This window comes from Anomalospiza imberbis, chromosome 1, assembly GCF_031753505.1.
Source record: "Anomalospiza imberbis isolate Cuckoo-Finch-1a 21T00152 chromosome 1, ASM3175350v1, whole genome shotgun sequence".
NCBI lineage: Eukaryota > Metazoa > Chordata > Aves > Passeriformes > Viduidae > Anomalospiza > Anomalospiza imberbis.
In genome coordinates this window covers 150,298,710-150,318,082 of record NC_089681.1, presented here as the reverse complement: position 1 = coordinate 150,318,082, position 19,373 = coordinate 150,298,710, and the positions used below count along the sequence as shown (strand labels likewise).

The 19,373-nt window shown below is 50.0% G+C and overlaps 1 protein-coding gene across 1 annotated transcript in view; it reads right to left on the bottom strand.

Moving 5' to 3' along the window:
* WNT9A (Wnt family member 9A) overlaps positions 1 to 19,373 on the bottom strand; it is a 57,159-nt gene that overhangs the window by 10,743 nt on the left and 27,043 nt on the right. Inside the window, exons 2-3 of the mRNA XM_068176158.1 lie at positions 8,789 to 9,048; positions 3,294 to 3,556 (exon numbers count right to left, since the gene is read on the bottom strand). Coding sequence (XP_068032259.1) covers positions 3,294 to 3,556; positions 8,789 to 9,048 — 523 coding nt within the window. The remainder of the gene's footprint in view (positions 1 to 3,293; positions 3,557 to 8,788; positions 9,049 to 19,373) is intronic.

The following is a 19,373-nucleotide window of genomic DNA, read 5'->3' as shown; positions in this document are numbered from 1 at the left end:
GCAGCCCATCAAGGTTGTAAAAAGCAGAAGTAAAATCATAATTAAATGAGAACGTCTACCAAGAGACACTAAAACTAGGCGGGATAGGATCATGTCACCCTCGCAGAAATACAGGGATTGTTTGCTGGTGTGACACCATGGAGAAACTGGTGTGGTGACCAGGAGGGGAGAGGGTTGCTTGCCAAATTAGTCAGTCCAGCACAGGTCCTTTTTTTGCTGGGTCTCAAGGGACTATTTGTATATTTTGCCATGGTTGGGAGTAATTAGATGGGAAAAATGACATGTAAAGAATCAGTGAGAGACCACCAAGCTTGTGCTGTATCATTCGTAGAGACTTCTCCACTCCCTCAGTGAACACACACATCCACACACTGCAAGAACTGCAGCTCCAAACTGCTCAGCTCCAAAATGGCACAAATCAAGGCTGTCTGCACTCCTATACTGCCTTTGATCCACCCCAGATCAAATCCAGATGAGTTATTGTTCCAATAACCATGCTAGGTTAGTCCAAAGTGGTTTCAGACTGCTGCAGTCACTGGGTGAGCAAACCCTACTTGATAGGGCAAAGTCTTCATGAAGTCTTTATGACAGGAGTTGGTTGGTGAGCAGCTTCTTTGAAGACATGGAAAACATGCTAAGAATCATCTTTAACTCACTACCTTTCTCAAGGAAAATATCCATAAACTCAGCAAGGAATGCAGTAGTGCTCTCAGTCTCCATCCTCTCATCCCTGCACTTGCAGTGGGAACAGGAGGAAGAACAGAGTTCAAACCTGGTATTAATCCACACCTGAGAGCAAGCAGTGCCAAAGACAACCCGTCCACCACATCAAGAGGGTCAAACTGGTTTCAGTATTCTGGAATCTGAAGCAAGCACTGCAAGTTTTGACTTTGTAGTCGCAAAGTCAGCCTGGGTCCTCATCTCTGATCATCATCTTAGTGACACCGAATTGTGCCAGGGGTTTAGGGCCACATATCCCGACCATACAGATGTGTGTCCTCCTGATCTTCTACCACCACCCTCCTGAAAGCTTCCTCCTCAACATTCCCTTCCTCCCTGCCTGGCTCCATGGTGGTGCTGTGAGCCTGGTGGGCTGCTTGGCTTGGCTTTCCACCACAATTAATTACTACATCCAGCAGCACAAACACAGAAATCATTTCAACTGCTGCTGCAAACGGGCAAAGGAAAGCTGTCAGACAGCCACCCCAACTCGACAGACACGTTGTGGGTGGACGAAAATAGGAACACTGGATCACTGACCTGCAGCAGAGGTCTGTGACTTGGATTGCCAGGAGGGCTCTCAGTGTCTGGACAACCGTCACAACTGTTACTCAGCTGTTTAGCTGCAGATATCACACTGTGAAACCACTGCCAGTGGCCAGAGTCCGACTGTGCCAAGGGAAGTGGAGGCAGAGGATGCTGGAGAGTCCTGCATCTTCCCCTGGGAGCTAACTCGCAAGGATCAGGACACAGAAGGGAAGGTTCAACCTCTGCAGCTCATCCTTGGAGTTCGTTTAGCTCAAAGTTACACAGTGTAGAGCACAGATGATAATTAAGGACACAAATCCTAAATCCAAGAGTGGCCTCAGCCATATGGACATCCTGACTGCAGCTCCTGGGATTGGGAACACTGGGAATTGGGCCAAACCCATCTGGGAGGTTTTTTAGCCCTGCCACTGTTGGTGGATATTCCTGGAGTTACAAGGACTTGCCAGTGGCAGCTAAAGTCACATCCTTGGAGGTATTGTGTGACTCTGGAATGAGAGGAGAGCCAGGACATCTCACAGAAACATCCAGGCTGGAATCACAGCTCCGTGGGCCACCTTCTGCACTGCCATCCCATCTGCTACACACTCAACTCCAAAAGATGGGACAGAGCAACCAACACAAGGGTTGAGACAAGTTCCATCATCCTGCAAAGCCTGTTTCACACGTCAAAGAGCTGCCACAGGAGTTCAGAGACACTGAGCCCTTTAATCCAGAGCAGGAAAGCTGTCAGCCAAAACCAGACACCAGCTAAATCCAGGATATTTCTAATCCTGATCTCAGCGCTGTCTAGGAGCATCTGGTAGTGGGGAGAGGGGGAGACACTTTGCTGGCCAGCCCTGGCTGGTGGCATTCCCCGATGCCCCAATTCCGTCGCAAGGAATGACATTTTATACATAGACACAGCAACAACTGAGCTGGGGTGGCCATTCCTAGAATGCACAACTGGCTGGGCTGCATTTGCCTGGGAAACTGGAGACCCAGGTCCCCCATCCCAGCCCCAAGCCAGCATCCAATCACACAGACAATAACAAGGCTCGAGGGCTATTTCTGGCCTTGCAGTATGTCCCCCTTGGAGGTTGGTGCAATGAAACACTGATCCTAAGCACCTGTGCTGGCCAATCTGAGGGATTTTCATGTTGGAGCAACTCTAGGCTAGGTACAGCCAAGCATATTATGGGAGAAGGTGGAAAGCCTCTTCCTTTTCCCCTTGCTGGGATGACCCAGCACTTGCAGACACTTTGTCCTTTACATCTGACACAGAAAATGCTGAGCTGGAAGGGACCCACAGGAATCATTGAGTTCAAATCCTGGCCCTGCATGGGACAAACCCAAAAATCACACCATGTGCCCTAGAGCATTGTCCAAATGCTTCCTGAATTCTGGCAGTCCTGCAGGGAGGCCCCTAGGCAGCCTCAGAGGAGCTGTAAAGAGCAGGAAGAGAGGATAAAGATGGGAAAAGAAAAAAGAGACTCAACAACCAAGCACCGTCTCCCACTCTAGGTAACGCAGGTTTCTGCCAGGAGACAAAACTGAAGGGACTGTTGGGTCTGAGGTCAGCCAGAAATTAATCTCTCCACCCTGGTTCCCTGCCACCTGTTTCTCCAGCCAGTGTTAAACAAACCTGGCCAAGGAGATGCTACACTGTCCATATTCCATGGAACTGCTGCAAGAGAAGCGTCCCTCAAGGACGTTTTGTGGCAGCATAAAACCCTTCCTCCGTGTCCTACCTCATATAAGCCTTTCCATCCCTTTGTGGTGTGAAACCCTCTCCTCCCTGTGGGAAACCAGCAATCTTTGTCTCCACTTCATATTTCCTAGACCTGGCCAGTCCCATCTTTTCCCTCTGGTCTCTCTCCAATGGTTTTGCACAGTGAATCCCACAACTCAGACTTCTCCCCTCCAGGAGGAGCATCACACCATCCATTTCACATCCAACACTCCTATTCCACACCCAAGAACAGCGTTATTCCCCCAAAATCCCACAGCAGCATGAACCCCCCCACCCTGTGGCGTCTTCAACGCACCTTCATGCCCACCAGGTTGTTGTGGAAGTCCACCCTGGCTCGCAGGTCCTTGTTGGGCTTCCTCCCCAGGAACTCCTTGACGAACTTGTTGCTGTACTTGAGGTTGTCCCCACATCCTCCCCACTGCCAGGCCTCCCTGTTCTCCAGGTCGGGGGCCTCGTCACAGGTGCAGCGCTCCATGCGCCCCGCGCTGCACGCCTTGGCCATGGCGTGGGTCAGCCCCGCCGAGGAGATGGCATAAAGGAAGGCTGTCTCCTTAAAACCTGCAGGGACAGGAGGGAGAGGCTCTAATTGCAGCTTAAAGAAAGGAAAAAACCACAGGAAATGGAGGCAAAACCTATTAGGAGAAGAGTGTGAGTTGTGTCATGGAGTAAAAGAGTGGTAAGGTTGGAAGGGACCACAGTGGGGCATCTGGTGCCACCTCCCTGCTCCAGCAGGGCCATCCCAGAGCACAGGGCTCAAGATTACATCCAGACTGCTCTGGAATATCCCCAGTGAGGGAGACTCCACACCAGTGCTCAGTCACTGCCCAGGAAAGAAGTTCTTCCTCAAGTTTGGGTAGAATTTCCTGGGCACCAGGTCCTGCCTGTTCCTCCTGTGGCACTACTGGGAAAAGTCTGGTCCATGCTCCTGACACCCTCAAAGCATGGCAAGCTCTACTTGCACCACTGATGCTGAAGAGGGCACAGGGGAGGGCAAAGAATGAGGGACAGAGGTGGCACAAGCTAGGATTCAGGAATGCAAATGGAATCTAGCCAGCTCGGTGGCTGTCACTCTGTGTCACTCACAGGCTCTGCCTGAAAATGGAAAGAGTTGAGCAAGAGCTGCCCCATCCCTGGAAGTGTCCAAGGCCAGGCTGGACAGGGCTTGGAGCAACCTGGTCTAATGGAACACGTCCCTCCCCATGGCAGGGGGTGGAACTGGATGAGCTTTAAGGTCCCCTCAAAGCCAAAGCATTGTTTGACTCCATGAAGTGTTGGACAGGACATGGAGGTACCACTGCTGCTACCAAGGGGACACCAAACTGCAGGAACCCAGCACAGAATTCCAATCCTCCTCATTCTTCCCTCTCCTCCTGAATCAAATCACTGGGTCCTACTCCAGACTGTCAGAATTGTTGACAGAAGACACCTGTGGGTTGGGAAGCAGGAGATGTGTCACCCAACACAGCACCTCACTCAAAAAAAACCCAGTTTACACCTCAAACCTCCCATGCACAGCCTTTCTTTACACCTCCACACTCACCTGCAGGGATGTGGCAGCATCCACGCCCCCGACAGGCAAACGACACCCAGAGGGACCCACAGTTTCAATCCAAATTATAAAAGCCAGAAATAAAAAGCAAACATGGCAGTATTTATAGCTGCCCATTCTCCAGCTATGGAAGCCGTAAACGACTGCATATTTGAGATGCAATTCCAGAACAGCTTTGGATGGGACTCAAGAAATCCCCCACTCAAAAATAACACAAGTGGATGGTGACAGTAGTGGATATATCTGTGAGCTGGTGTGTCAACCAAGGACATGCAGAGACACTGCCAGGTCATTTTTGGAACTGTTCCTTGGGAGGTTCATGACAGTCCAAGCAAACTCATGTGGTGGTTCCCAGAGTCAGCCTACCCAAAACACTCCCAGGAGCAGGAAGACTGATGAAAATCCAGCCCAGGAGACTGAGGCTTGGTCCTCCCAAGGGTTCTGAGGTTCTACTTCCTCCCAGATTGTGGTAGAAATTATCCAATCATTCTACTGCTCACCTGGCAAAGGAGAACAGGAACCTTTTCCTCACTAGAAATAACACTAAAATAAAAAAGGTTCACCTCTACACTCACTCAGGACACCACAAAGAGTGGTGAGAGTTAAAATAACAAATTTTGTTTTCTCCCTGAAGTGAGACCATGTCCTCTGACAGCCCAAAAACACCTTCAGCACTGCAAATACTTCATCAGAAGTGGTGAGAGAATTCTTAATTCACACAACGAAAACTCATGGGTACCCAGATGACTCCTCTGGGTAGAAAATGCCTTCTAAGCATCTCTCATCCTTTGTAAACTATGTTTTTTCACTAAAATACTTTTTTTTTCTAGGTTAGATCCCAGGTCAGTCTGCCCACATGCCTGTCAGAGGGATGCCGCTACCAAAGACAGATGTTCCCAAGCCTCTGTGCTCCTGGATTGGAGAATTCTCGCCACAGCTACACAGAACAAAGAGGCACCAGTGTCAAACAGAGAATCCTCAATGGGATGGGGCATGCAAACCCTGCCCTGGGTGTCTGAGCCTGCAATCATGGCATGGTTTGGGTTGGAAGGGACCCTGAGATCCATCCTTTCCTGGGCAGGGAGCAGGGACACCTTCCACTATCCCAGTTCGCTCCAAGCCCTACCCAAGACGGCCTTGCACACTTAACTCTCAGCCATCAGCCTTAATTGACTAATTAGGCAGCCCAAATCTCCACCCTGCTCGAAGCCCTCCTGATTTAAAGCGCTGAATTCGGAGCGGTTGTGGAATCCCAGCAGAAAGTCAGCGCCGTGCGACCACAACGCATTCCAGACCTGACAGAAAGCCAGGAGAAACAGCTCATCTGCCAGCTTCTCCCCTTCCATCAGCTTTGTCTCGACTCCTCCCGTTCTCCACCACTGAAAGCCTCCCATATTCCCTGTGCCCATCAGCACGGGGATCATCTCACCCACAGGCAGCTCCCAACTAGCTCCATGTGACATTTGGCTCTGGCCAGATTTTAAAGCCATCTCCACCACGCACTATTTGATTGCACCAAGATATTTTGTAACAAGATAATGAGCTTTAAATCAATGCAGGCATTCTAAGCCCCAGTGCATTGACAGTCTGCCGGGCCTGGCTATCCAGTTTCAGCCATTTCCAAAATTGTGCACGAGTATCCAAAGAGGATAACAAGTCCCTTAAACAATCCCCTGTTATTTTAAGAAACGGGGCTGCATCAGCCCAAGTTGCAAACCAGCAGCCAGGGCTGGTCTGGTGACCAAACTGTAAAAAAGTTTCTCCCCCACAGAGGGAGAAACTTTTAAGTGAAATAAGTGGGATTTTCCCCCTTTTTCCTTTCTCCCTGCAAAGTCCTGGAGGAGAATAAACAAGCCCTCAGCGATGAATTTGGAAAGCTGTGTCCTAGTGGGTGATAGATGCGAGCCTTCGCCCCTGGGGTACCACTTGCTGCAATGCTGAACCAGGAACCAGCAGCTCCTGGAGAGGAGGAGGAAGATTTACAGAGCGCTGTGTTACTGCTCAGGAACACCACCTGACGGATTTACAGCACCGGGGCAGGGCAGAGATGCTGCAGGGATATAAACCACGGCAGAATGAGACAGCAGCAGAGCCCTGCAGCCCTCAGAGCTCTCATTTATCACACAGGTCCCTGACAAGGGCTGCCATGGGAGGGTCTCCATGGGGTTTTAACTCTGGGCTGCCCCGCAGTGCCCCTCGGCCGGGGCTGCCCAGGGGACAGGCACGTCTGAAGAAGCGAGCTGTGGCCTCCAGGTGTCAGCATGAGAAAGTGCTTGACTTCCCCAAGGCACCACTAATCCAGGGACTCCTCTGGCATGCAGGGATATTTTTAAATGTCTTGCAGCTCTGGCCGGACCTCTTGGGTTTCATAAGGACTTTCCTTGTTTCCACCAGTCAGTGACAGTGCATTAGTTAAGCCCTGGTGCTTCTGAATTACTCCTCCTCACTAATTAGCCCTGCAAACCTCCGCTCTTATCTCTAAAGACTTCACACCCTGGCTTTTCCAGGTCCAGGCCCATTGCTGAGTGTGGGACTTTCTGGAAGTCACTAAAGCCCTGGAGACCCTCGAATGCTGTCTGTAAAATGGTGCTGCAGCCTGGAAATAAGAACTGGATTTTACTGGGAGGGTGGAAGAAACTGGACTATATGTGGTGGTACAAAGAAAATAACTAAAAATATCACCTTCTCCTCCAATACTCCTAACTTCTGGCCATCTCCACCTGAGCTGCTGGGAAGAGGTGTGGGAACTACCCACTGCCCACATCCATGGCAGTAACAGCACACAGCCATTTGCAGGTTTTGCCCTGTACTATGACAAGGTTCCCCTTGCCCCCTCTGAGAGGACAGCACAGAACAGACTGGTTTGCCTTATTTCCTCAAAAAGGGCATTTTCTCAACTTCTTTCCTGAGGGACTGGCATAATAAATAGGAGAAATAAATAGGAGAAATAATAAAGAAAGAGGGGACAGCTTTGAGAGCTTCCCAACCCTCTCCTCCAGCAGCAGCTCAATTTCTAGCCGAAATGGGGAGAAAATGTAGCTCCTGGCTGCAGAGACCTGCACAAACACCTCCAGCCTCCAAGGAGAGCAGCCAGGGCCAGCAGTGGGAAGCAGGCAGGGCAAGCCCATAAACCACCCCCATTAGCACATTCTTTGCCTGCCCTGCACTTCCAGGGATGAGCTCCAGCCTTCCACAGAGCTCTTGGTGGACCTTGTGGGAAGCACTACCAGCAAAGGATGGCCCGGATTGGTCATCATGGCAGGAGATGAGTGCAGAGACCCTTGAGACCCCCCCAGATTCACCTGTCTTCAGGAGACCCCAGAGACCCCTCAGACTCACCTCTCTTGAGGAGACCCCTGAGAACCCCTAGACTCACCTCTCTTGAGCCCCCCTAGACTCACCTCTCTTGAGCCCCCCTAGACTCACCTCTCTTGAGCCCCCCTAGACTCACCTCCCTTGAGGCCCCCCAGACTCACCTCCCTTGAGGAGGCCCCCCCAGACTCACTTCTCTTCAGGAGGCCTCCCAGACCCACCTCTCTTGAGGCCCCCCAGACCCACCACTCTTGAGGAGGCCCCCAGACTCCCCAGACCCACCTCTCTTGAGGCCCCCCAGACTCACCTCTCTTGAGACCCCCAGACCCATCTCTCTTGCGGAGCCCCCCATACCCACCGCTCTTGAGGAGGCCCCCAGACTCCCCAGACCCACCTCTCTTGAGGAGGCCTCCCAGACCCCACGGACTCACCTTTCTTAAGGAGCACCCTGAGACCCCCCCTAGATTCACCTCTCTTGAGCCACCCAGACCCACCTCTCTTGAGGAGCTCCCCAGACTCACCTCCCTTGAGGAGGCCTCCCAGTCCCCCAAGGCCCACCTCCCTTGAGGTCCCCCCCCAGACCCACCTCCCTTGAAGCCCCCCAGACCCCCAAGACCCACCTCTCTTGAGGCCCCCCAGCCCCACATCCCTTGAGGCCCCCAAGACCCACTTCCCTTGAGGAGATCCCCCAGACTCACCTCTCTCTCTTGAGGAGCCCCCCAGACCCACCTCTCTTGAGGAGCCCCCCAGACTCTTCAGACCCACCTCTCTTGAGGAGCCCCCCAGACCCTCCAGACCCACCTCTCTTGAGGAGGCCCCCCAGACTCACCTCTCTTGAGGAGCCCCCCAGACTCTCCAGACCCACCTCTCTCGAGGAGGCCCCCCAGACTCACCTCTCTTGAGGAGTCCCCCAGACTCTCCAGACTCACCTCTCTTGAGGAGGCTGGCACGGTAGCGGCCCTCGAGGGTGCAGTTCCAGCGCTCGAAGCGGAACTGGTACTGGCACTCCAGGGCGCTCATGCTGATGGCCTCCATCAGGGTCTCGGCCACGCCGGGGTCGCGCCGGCACATCCGGCGCTGCTTCTTCTCCAGCTTCAGGCGGTCACACACCTTGTAGTGGGCCTTGACAGCTGCCTCCTCCATTTCCGAGGTCAGAGGGAGGATGGTCAGGGGTTCGTTCCCCGTCAGCCTGCCGAGAAACAGAGGGACACAACGGTGAGGGCAGGAAAAACAAAAATACTGCAAGAATTCCCAGAATGACCAGGTGGGAAGAGACCTTCAAGATCATCCAGTCCAACCCAGCCCCAACACCTCAACTCAACCCTGGCACCCAGTGCCACATCCAGGCTTTGTTAAACACATCCAGGGATGGTGACTCCACCACCTCCCCGGACAGCCATTCCAGAACTTTATCACCCTTTCTGTGAAAAATTTTTTCCTGATCTGCAACCCAAACTTCCCTTGGTGCAGCTTGAGGCTGTGTCCTCTGGTTCTGTCAGTTCCTGGAGAAAGAGCCCAAGCCCACCTGAGCACAGGCACCTTTCAGGAGCTGTGGAGAGTGATGAGGTCACCCCTGAGTCTCCTTTTCTCCAGGCTGAGCACCCCCAGCTCAGAAATTCTCCCCTGTGAGGGTGGTGAGGCCTTGGCACAGGTTGCTTAGAGAGGCTGTGGTTGCACCATCCCTGGGAAGTGTCCAAGGCCAGGCTGGACACTGAGCAAACTGATCTAGTGAGTGGCATCCCCACCCAGGGCAGGGGCTTGGATCTAGACAGTTTTTAAGGTTCTTCCAACCCAAACCATTTTGGGATTCTATGAAATACAGCCTGTGATAGAAATGGGGTCAGTGGTGGGATCAGGATCTCCTGGCTGAGCATCCCTGTGGACTTGATTTTACAGAGAGGCTCCTCACAGTGTGTGGTGCAAGGTGGCAGGAGGAAAAAGGTAAGAGGAAATATTTGGATTTATGCTCCCTACCAGCTCTCACAGAGCTTGTTTGGACATAAACCCTTGGCCACCTCCACCATAGGACTGTGTTTAAAACTGAAAGTCGAAAGAAATCAGTTCAGATACCTCACTGCATGAACTTGGGGAATGGCAAAAATACACGAGCACCACTGCCACTGTCCTGGGCATCAACAAAAAAAATCATTTTAGCACATCAAGCAGAGCCAGAACCCAGCTTGGGAAGGGACAGAGGATGATCTGTCCCATCAAAGCCCAAGAGACACCTTGAGAAGGCACAGAAAGCCACCCTGCCCTCAGCAGAGCAGATCCTGACACAAAACCCAGCGAACCATAGCCCGAGCTTGGAGAGCAGGATACACTTTCCAGGAGATGCTGCCAAAAGCTTTTACAAGACAGAACAAGCTCAAAACCTAAAAAAACCCCACAACCCAAAGAAATTCATGCCCCTTTGCCTCGTCCCCTCCCTTCCCTGCCTTCTCCCAGCACAAGGTCCTTGACTCTACAGTGGGCAACAAAAGATGCCAGCAGACTGTTCCCGGTGTCAAGTGACGAGCTGCTGGAAAAGGACCAGGCTGGCATCGTCCCCAGGAGCAGAGAGGCTGCAGGAACATCTGCTGGGCTCAGGAGAGCTTTGTTGGCCAGGCTGCTGTACCCCACTCTCCTGGCTCTGCCCTGCTCCGGCCAGGTGCCAGTCCCCACAGTCAATGGGAATCACTATCCAGGCTCGCACAGGACCTGGAGATGCATTCCCCAGCCAAAAAGGAAGAATGGCTGAAATCCAGAACTGGGAACTCGGTGGAATGTTGCAGTCCTGCACTGGGGAAGGATGGGGGCTCGGACATGTCCAGTGCTGCAGGAGCACTGGGAAAAATGGGGTGATGGGAATGGGAAAGGAGCACTCCCTCAGCCCCTTTGCTGGAAACCCCTTAAAGCCCCATCTGTCCTGCAGGAACAGTGATTTCCTGGTTTTAATGAGTATTTCTCTCTAATCAGTGGGATACATCCTGCCAGCAGCACAGGGACTCAGAATGCTTTAACTCCCAAACCTTGGTGCACAATGGGCATAAAATCCTGACCTGAGTCCCAGCCAGGCACATCCAGTACAGATCCAGTCATTACTGAGGCATTGATGAGGTGATTTAATATCAGATATCTCAGGGAGGGAGCAAAAATGGCTGAGGTGGGATTTTTAGAACAAAGATGGGCAGGAAAAACGTTCTCCTTCAGTTACATTCAAAGGTATTGATATCTCCAGAAAAACCCTGAGGTGCTAAAAGCACAGAGGGATTTGTGGGAAACATGGAAAAATATCCTCCCTCAAGTTTTGCTCCCCCCAAAGTAATAATAATAATTAAAAAAAAAAAAAATCTGAAAGGCCAAACAGCAAGGTCTATTTGAAGCATATTTTAACCCTTTCATTTCTGGTCCATCCCAGCTGCTCTCCAAGGAGAGGGGGACATCACCCAGCCCTGGTGCCTTGTTAGCCAAGGCTCCCAGGAGGCTCATTCACGAGAGAGGTGCCTCAGTCTGAGCTCCACTGGAGCAAAGATCTGTAACAAAATCTCCAGGACGTTCATTCCTGGCTTTCCTGGTACTCTAAAGATTCATTCCTGCAAACTTTCATGGCTGGCACAAGAGTCCCTCAGCTGGCAAAGGAGAGGGAGGGAGGCATCCAAGCATTTCTTAAGCTCCCTCTCCCCATTTGTTTTTTTTCCAACTGAGCAGGGATTGTTCACCTAAATGGTCTGGAAAAAAGCTCCAGGGATCCTGTAGCAGATGGTTCTTGGAGTGAGGAGGGAGGTGGGAATTGATCCAACAGCCAAGATTTCTGCAGAGCAATTGGTGATTTTCACCCTCTTCCCACCTTTCCCCCTCAGGTGCTTGGCTTTGGGATACTTCAAGTTACACTTTCCCACAGATCAGCCTTCTAAAACTTGCTGATAGCAATCGTGTGTATCTCCAACAAAAGTCACCGAAACACACAATAAAGACCTGGGGACCAGCAGATGGCAGGAAATAGGACTCGTGGTGCTTCACAGTGCCACAACTCTTCCACAGCTGGTGGAAGAACAACCCGTGTAACACCACGATGAACAGGGATCTGCCCATCACTGCCTGCATTATTGCTCAGGAGCATCCCTGGAACAAGACAAGGAGTAAATAGAGGGGGGGAAGGGGTTTTTCCTCACCAGCATGCAGAAACTCTGCCAGGTGAAGAGCAGAAGCCACACACAGACCCACACACAAATTTTTCCCTTCGGGGGCCCTCAGCTCCTCAGGCACATTCCAGAGGCCCTGGGAACAGGGGTGAGGTGGCACTTTCCAGAGCGTGGCATCAATAACAAAGCACAGGCAGAGCCAGGGAGAGCTGCCCCACCTGACACGCCGCTGCATGGAACCCTTCTAATCCCATAAAGCCCGTTTATGCAACCTCGGCTGAGTGAGGTCCTCTAAGGCAACGGTGTCAGTCGGACGCTTTCTCAGCTCCTCACAAAGGCCAAGCTGTTCTTTCCAAGGAAATGTTTCAGGGGCTGTGTGTGTATGTGTGGCTTTTTTTTTTGTTTTTGTTTTTTACACACCCAAGCCACGGCTGTTACGATTGAACTGCCAGCCAGAACCCTGTGATTGTGTTATTTTGCTCCAAGAAGGGGATGAGTGGGAGATGGAGTGGACTCCTCTAAGTGGAAAAAGGTTGAAACTGGATGATCTTTAAGGTTCCTTCTAAGCCAAACCGTGTTAAGCTAGATTCCAAGATTCCAGAGGATTGTGTGTGTGTCCACCAGGAGCCCGGAGAGAGAGCAAACAGCTCATTGCACACAACCCGGGAAGCTTTACCTCTCTGGAAGTTAACCCTGAGAGCAACATCAACCTCCAGAGTCAAGAGACTGTTCATAGAATTCAGGATTTTGAATTTCTGCTTCAGAATTTTGCACCCCATGGGTCCCTTCCAACTCAGGATATTCTGTGGCCCAATTTCTGCTCCAAGTGCAACATCCAAACCTCAGGAAGGACCTGGCTGCCCTGTGCCACACCCACCATGCTGAGAGGAACCTTTGCAGCATCATTTCTGCTATTCCCATTCCAGTTCCACCAGTCTGAAGCCAAGAAATCAGAAGGTTTATCATTAATTGATGGAAAAAGCAAGATCTATCTGGTTTGCACACACTATACTGGTGTCACTTCCTTGGTTGTGAACTTCATCTCAAACATTGCTAATTACGTTTTTTTCCTGGAGTTCAATCACCCAAGGATTTGGGAGAGATCCCAAGTAGAGCCCTGGCCACTACACAGGCCAAGTTTTATCTGTGACATCATGGAATTATTGCCCTTCCAAGAGGCAATTCAAGACAGATCCTGCTTCCCACTCATCTCAGGGGTCAAGAGTTTTTATGGCCTCATCAGCTCACACTTCCATCAGTGCCCCTGGATTTTCCCTCCTTTAAGTGGGGACTTTCCTGATGAGGATTTGAGCAGGATGAGGCAGATTTAAGGCACCTACACAGACCTGTGAGTGCACCCTCATTTTTGAGGTGCTCCAGAATTTCCTTTGCAAGTGCCACTGGAGATGGGATCCAAGGTGAGCTGTTCCCTCTGCTATTCCCATCTGGAATGACAGGGCTGCTGAAATACTGCATTCCTATCCCACTTCCTCCTGGATTAGGAAATTCCTCTTTGGTCCATCTGTACAATGACTGAATTGATTCTAGTTCCACTTTCCACGTGAATTCTCTCCTGTGGAATTGCCACACTTCCAGCCCTTTTTCTTCTCTTTCCACCACTTTTCCTTTAATAATTAAAAAAGCTTCTGGAAAATTGACAACTTGACCACGAGTCCTTCACTACAACACCTAAATTAATGATTGCACAGCTCAAGGAGCCTGAGTTATGCTGGACACCAGGCCTATATTATTTTATTTTGCACCCAATAACTTCCAGTTGCTCTCTCTCTCTCATCATCACATTCCCACACCATGAATCTTTCTTAAGTTGATTTATCACACTCCTTCTCCCACAAAGGCTATTGAATATTTGAAGTATAAAAACCCAAAAGTCCAAGGAAGAGTCTGAATTTCAGGGTGGGTGATGAAGATTTTATATTTGGAAGGAGAGCTGGACATGGAAGGCTCAACCACCTCATTCTGCACTGTCTTGTTTGGGTTTTCAAATGTTTACAGTTTAAAATGCCCACATGATCTCTAAAATATCCCAGATCTCCTTATATTACAGAAAAATATGGCTGTGGATTCTCCAAACCTCAGGCTTCCAAAATGAAATCTCAGCAAGTGTTCACAAAGATTGCTCTGTCAGAATTCTCCACTTCTACCTCATCCCTTTCCCATTGTAATTTTCCCAGTGATCCCCTGACAGGATGTTGTGACATTGTGAGGGTCAAGGAAGGTGACAGGAGGAAAAGTGTTTTTCCCAGCCTGAGGGAATCCAAACCATCCAGGCCTTGGCAAGACAGAGCTGAACCCCAGCTAGAAATCAAGCCCAGCTTTGCTAAAACTCATCTTTGCAAGGTCCACCATCCCTCATGGCCGTGCCAGTTCTCTTCCCTCAGGACCATTCCCAACCAGCTCTGCCCTGGGCTCACCTCTCCCTGTCATTGTCCCCGAACAATGGGGCCTTGCTGTGGGAGACCACAAAACAAAGCAATTGGAAACTCCAGCAAAGAGCTCAGCAGTTCCCATCACAATTACGCCCCAATGGCTGTTTTGATCCTTATCTTCCTCTCAATAGCCTGGCCAGAGTTTCCTTTAGGTGACAACCTCTCAAATGTCACTTCCTCCTTAGTCAGCAGTGACCAAATCTCAGTTGCAGCTTCTACAGGAGCCACAGCCCCCAGCACAGAGGCTACTACACACACAGAATCACAGAATTCCCAGAATGACCAGGTGGGAAGAGACCTTCAAGATCATCCAGTCCAACCCAGCCCCAACTCCTCAACTCAACCCTGGCACCCAGTGCCACATCCAGGCTTTGTTAAACACGCCCAGGGATGGGGACTCCACCACCTCCCCGGGCAGCCATTCCAGAACTTTATCACCCTTTCTGTGAAAATTTTTTTCCTGATCTCCAACCTAAACTTCCCTTGGTGCAGCTTGAGACTGTGTCCTCTGGTTCTGTCAGTTCCTGGAGAAAGAGCCCAAGCCCACCTGAGCACAGCCACCTTTCAGGAGCTGTGGAGAGTGATGAGGTCACCCCTGAGTCTCCTTTTCCCCAGGCTGAGCACCCCCAGCTCCCTCAGTTGTTCCTCAAAGGGCTTACTACAACGTTACATGCTCCCAAAAACACAAAGTAGTAGTGAGAGGGCCTTCCAAGCTCACAGCATCCAGGTGGGAAGCAGCCAAACCCCACAGCCCTGCTCCAAAGGAGAGCATGTGCTTGATAGGTTTTTCTAGTGGAAGGTTCCAGCATTTTAGGATAGAGGGAAATCCTCTACGATCCTTGGATCAGCTTCTGAGTAATGGGAAGGAGGAAGAGAGGGGACAAAAGCAACAGCACAGGGGAACTTCCAACCCAGCAGATCCCACTTACCAGGGAAGGAGGCACCAGTCTCATTGTGGAATCTGCTCAAACAGATTTTTGGGGTTTTTTTTAGGAAAAAAAGGTGCTGATTCTTGTAGGTTTCAATCATTCAAGGTTTCTTCAACCATGCCTGGATAGATCCATACAGTGGCTTCCTGAGCCTCCTCTCTGAGCATCTCAGGATGGACACATGGACATGGAAGGATCCACAATCTTGGGTCCTACCCAGAGTTATTCCAGCATCCAGCCAGAAGGGAAAACAATGGCTACTTCTGGACAAAAGAAACCAATGGTGCAAACCTCCAGCTCGTCCCTTTCCAACACAGCTTTCCTGAATGCTTCCAGCTCTCAGCAACCACTCTGATCCCGAAGTTCTTTTTGGATACTACCACAGAGTTTCCCATTTTAGATGTAGGTGAAGCTTACATGGAAGTTGGGAGATTTCTCCAGGCTGCTGAGCACAGAGGATTTCCCCAGGCCTGCAGTGAGGAAAACACAGGACTCCAACAACCAGCAGGTTTTAAAATCAGTTCAGAAGGGATTTCACTAGGAATGGGACAATACATGGATGGTTTTCTCCCAGTTACAGGACAGTTGCTGCATGTATAAATAAACTTCCATCTGATTTCCTGCCAAAACAGGCCCTCACCTTCCCCTGGACAAATTACCAAGAAGTTTGGCATGTAACATATAAAGGAAAAAATCTCTCAGTTGATGTGCAGGGAAGATGTGACTCAGTTCAGCTGTGGAGGGCTGGAGATGTTCCCATTCCTGCAGAGGACTTTATGGGATGGAAGTACCATGAGGAGCAGCTCTTCTGGCACTGTGGCCATCAGGAGCACCACGAGGAACTCCTCCAAGCTGCTGCAGGATCCCCCTCTCCTGCAAAGCAGGAGGCCTGCACGGGTTATGAATCACAACTCATTGAAGGAAGGATTTGCCTTCCCTTCCCCAGTGAGGGGGAACAAACTCAGAGAGATCCCACAGCAGAGGAAAGAATCAATTTGGGGTCTTTGGTGGTGCCTGAACCACACAGCTGAAAAATTTCTCCTCTCTCCCCCCTCCTCTCCTTACACCAAACCTTATTCAGGAATTTTCCAGCCCATCAGAGCAAAAGACATTTTGATTTTAGGTAAATACCTCAGCCCCAAGATCTAATTCCCCTGGAACAACCCACTCTGTCCACAAACAAGCAGAAGCAGAGAAAGAGGGTGGGGAGGGAAAGGTTGTTTCCTCTCCCCTTCATCCTCTCAAGAATGAAACAGCAATCAGGGAGATTTACAAAGGATTTTCAACCCAACGGTGCCAGTGGAATGCACGGGCCAGGCGGCAACAGGGGCTTTCACTGCTGATTTAAGAGGCATTAGCTCTGCCCCTGGCAGCCTGTGCCAGGAATTATCCCCCCACACCATCCCCTCCTTGGCTGGACAGCTCCTGGACCCCGGGTCCAAGCCCCTGCTCCTTGTCCAGCCACTGCTTATTTTTGTTTAATTTATTTTTTAGCCTAACATCATTTCTTTTGGCCTGGAGCCTGCTGCAGCAGAGGCAATGAGGAGTTGGGAATTTTGATGCAGGGAAGCAGGAAAAGGGAGAGCAGTGCAATGGAAGATGAAGAATTAACCCAGAGAAGAAAATAAAAGGTTTGTTTTAACCCATTAACTCCACATGGTCTAGAGAGAAGGAAAAAAAAAAAAATCAAAACCCCAAAGAGAGAGAGATTTTCAGAATATTGGGGCTTTTGTTCAGGGTTTTTTGGGGGAGGGAGGATAGTTTGTGGGGTTTGGAGTTTTTTTTTTTTTTTTGTTACACTACTGAATATCCTTTCATCCCAGGACCTCAGCTCCATCCCTGACATAGGGTTAGAGAAATTCATGCTCTCAGGCATGGGGTGAGATTGTTGAGGTGTCCTGTGCAGGGCCAGGTGTTGGACTCAATCCTTGCAGGTCCCTTCCAACTCAAGCTATTCTGTGATTTTTAATCTAAAATTGGGCCAAAAATGACATAGAAGACAAAGGACATTTCTAGATGCCACTTACAGAAAATATGCATCACGACCCTGCCTTGCTTTTGAGCAGTTTTTGGTGGGATTCAGGACCAGGAAAGGACCACAAATGTCATGGATCACGTGACAGAACACAGCAAAAGAATTTATACAAGATTTTAAAGACAGGAGACCAAAGGAAGTGGCTCAGGTGCTCTGAGCACCTGAGTGGTCTGAGTTTCTTGTGCCAAACTTGAGCCCCATGGAAACTCTGTTCCATCTGCTCCTACCACAAATCCCAAATTCCTAGAAGCCAAAATGTCATCTATAAACCTGCAGAAATAGCTTTGATTTTCTGTTCCAAGCAAAGAAAATCCAAGTTCATGATCTTTCTCACCAGATTCCCTTATCTGGGAAGAGTTGCACAGAATAAATGATACTTGGCATTTGAAATCTAAACAAAGAGGCCCAAAAGCCTCTTGTTTGTTCCCTATGCTTCTTGCACTGATGCTGCTTTTTATTTATTCTAGCAGGTTTAACAAGAAAGAAATCGGAAAACACCACACAGGGGGTAAGGACATTCCTTCAAAAGGGTAATTCCAGTTCCCAAAACACCTCCTGCCCGTCCTTCTGTCTCTCTACAGTTCAAGCTCCTGACACAAGGCCTGACCAAATCCTGCAGATCCAGCCAGGGCTGGAAGCTCCACAGGGACAGCTCTGCTCAGGGCAGTGCAGGGATCAGACCTTTTGACTCAGACCAGGCACAGCATTAAAAAAATAATAAAAGAAATAATAATAATAAATGGCAGCCATTGAGAACGGAATCATTTTTCCAAAGTGCACATCATTAAGCATCAAGGCTCGCTGCCACCGGATGTTGTGAAGCCCAGAATGATGAACAGACTCCAAAACGGATTAAACAAACTCAGGAGAGGGAGGTTCAGCCAGTTGGGTGATGAAACACGAGGCCTCAGGAAGCCTTTAAAGCACAGGCTGCCAGCAGCAAGCAGGACATGCCAGGAGCCACATCACTGCTCCCAGCTCTCCTTGGACCCCCCAGAGATCCATGTCTGTCTGGAGAAACCTTTGGTTTGACCCCAAATGGCAGCTGTTGTGTTCCAACCACCTGCAAGATGCTTCTTACTCCAGTCGCAGCATTTGGACATTTAACATTGAACCCATCTGCACTCTGGAACCCTTTGGATGATGGCAGGAACAGCCCCAGAGGTGTCAAGCACACAGCACAGATATTTTTCCAACTGGGGCCTTCCAGGGCTTAAAGGAGTCTTATAAAAGAGAGAGAGAGAGAGAGGGATTTTTTTAGAGATAATAAGAAAGGAATATGTTGAGTTTTTATCTTCTTTTTTGCCAAGGTCAGGATTAAATGTGTGGGATGGAATTTCTTGTTGGGACTCAGATGTTTATCAGCTCTTATCTCTGTCACAGTCCCACAAACCCTGAGTTCTGCAGCCCTTCACTCCAACAAACTAAACATGGAGCCCCATCTCTCTCTCTCCAAGGCCTTTTAAGGATCAACTGTCCAATTAAGAAATGACACCTGAATTATTTTCACTTTTAACCCAATAACCAATCATCCGTGCCTGCAATGGGGACTTTTTTATCCAATTACACAAAACCACCCAAACCCATGGGGGAGAAGGTGACGGAGAAGGTGACGGAGAAGGTGACGGAGAAGGTGACGGAGAAGGTGACGGAGAAGGTGACGGCCCAGCCTCCACCCCAAAACCTCCATCTTGCTTTATATCTATTGCTGTATTCTAAACCCTTAAACTCTGAGTTTCCCACCCTGTGATATCACACGCTCCTATTCAAACTCCACACGCCCAATCCCAGTTCTGTCATTCAATTTTGGAAGTTTCTCCATGGCCTCAGGTCAATGCAGTGTTCACCTGGGGGTCAGTGCCTGGCAGCACAGAAAGTCTGAAATTCTCAGCAGCCAGGGTTCCTAGAGGAATAGGACAGGGGGGAATGGTTTTAAATACAGAGGAGAGATTTAGATGAGGTGCTATGAAAAAGTT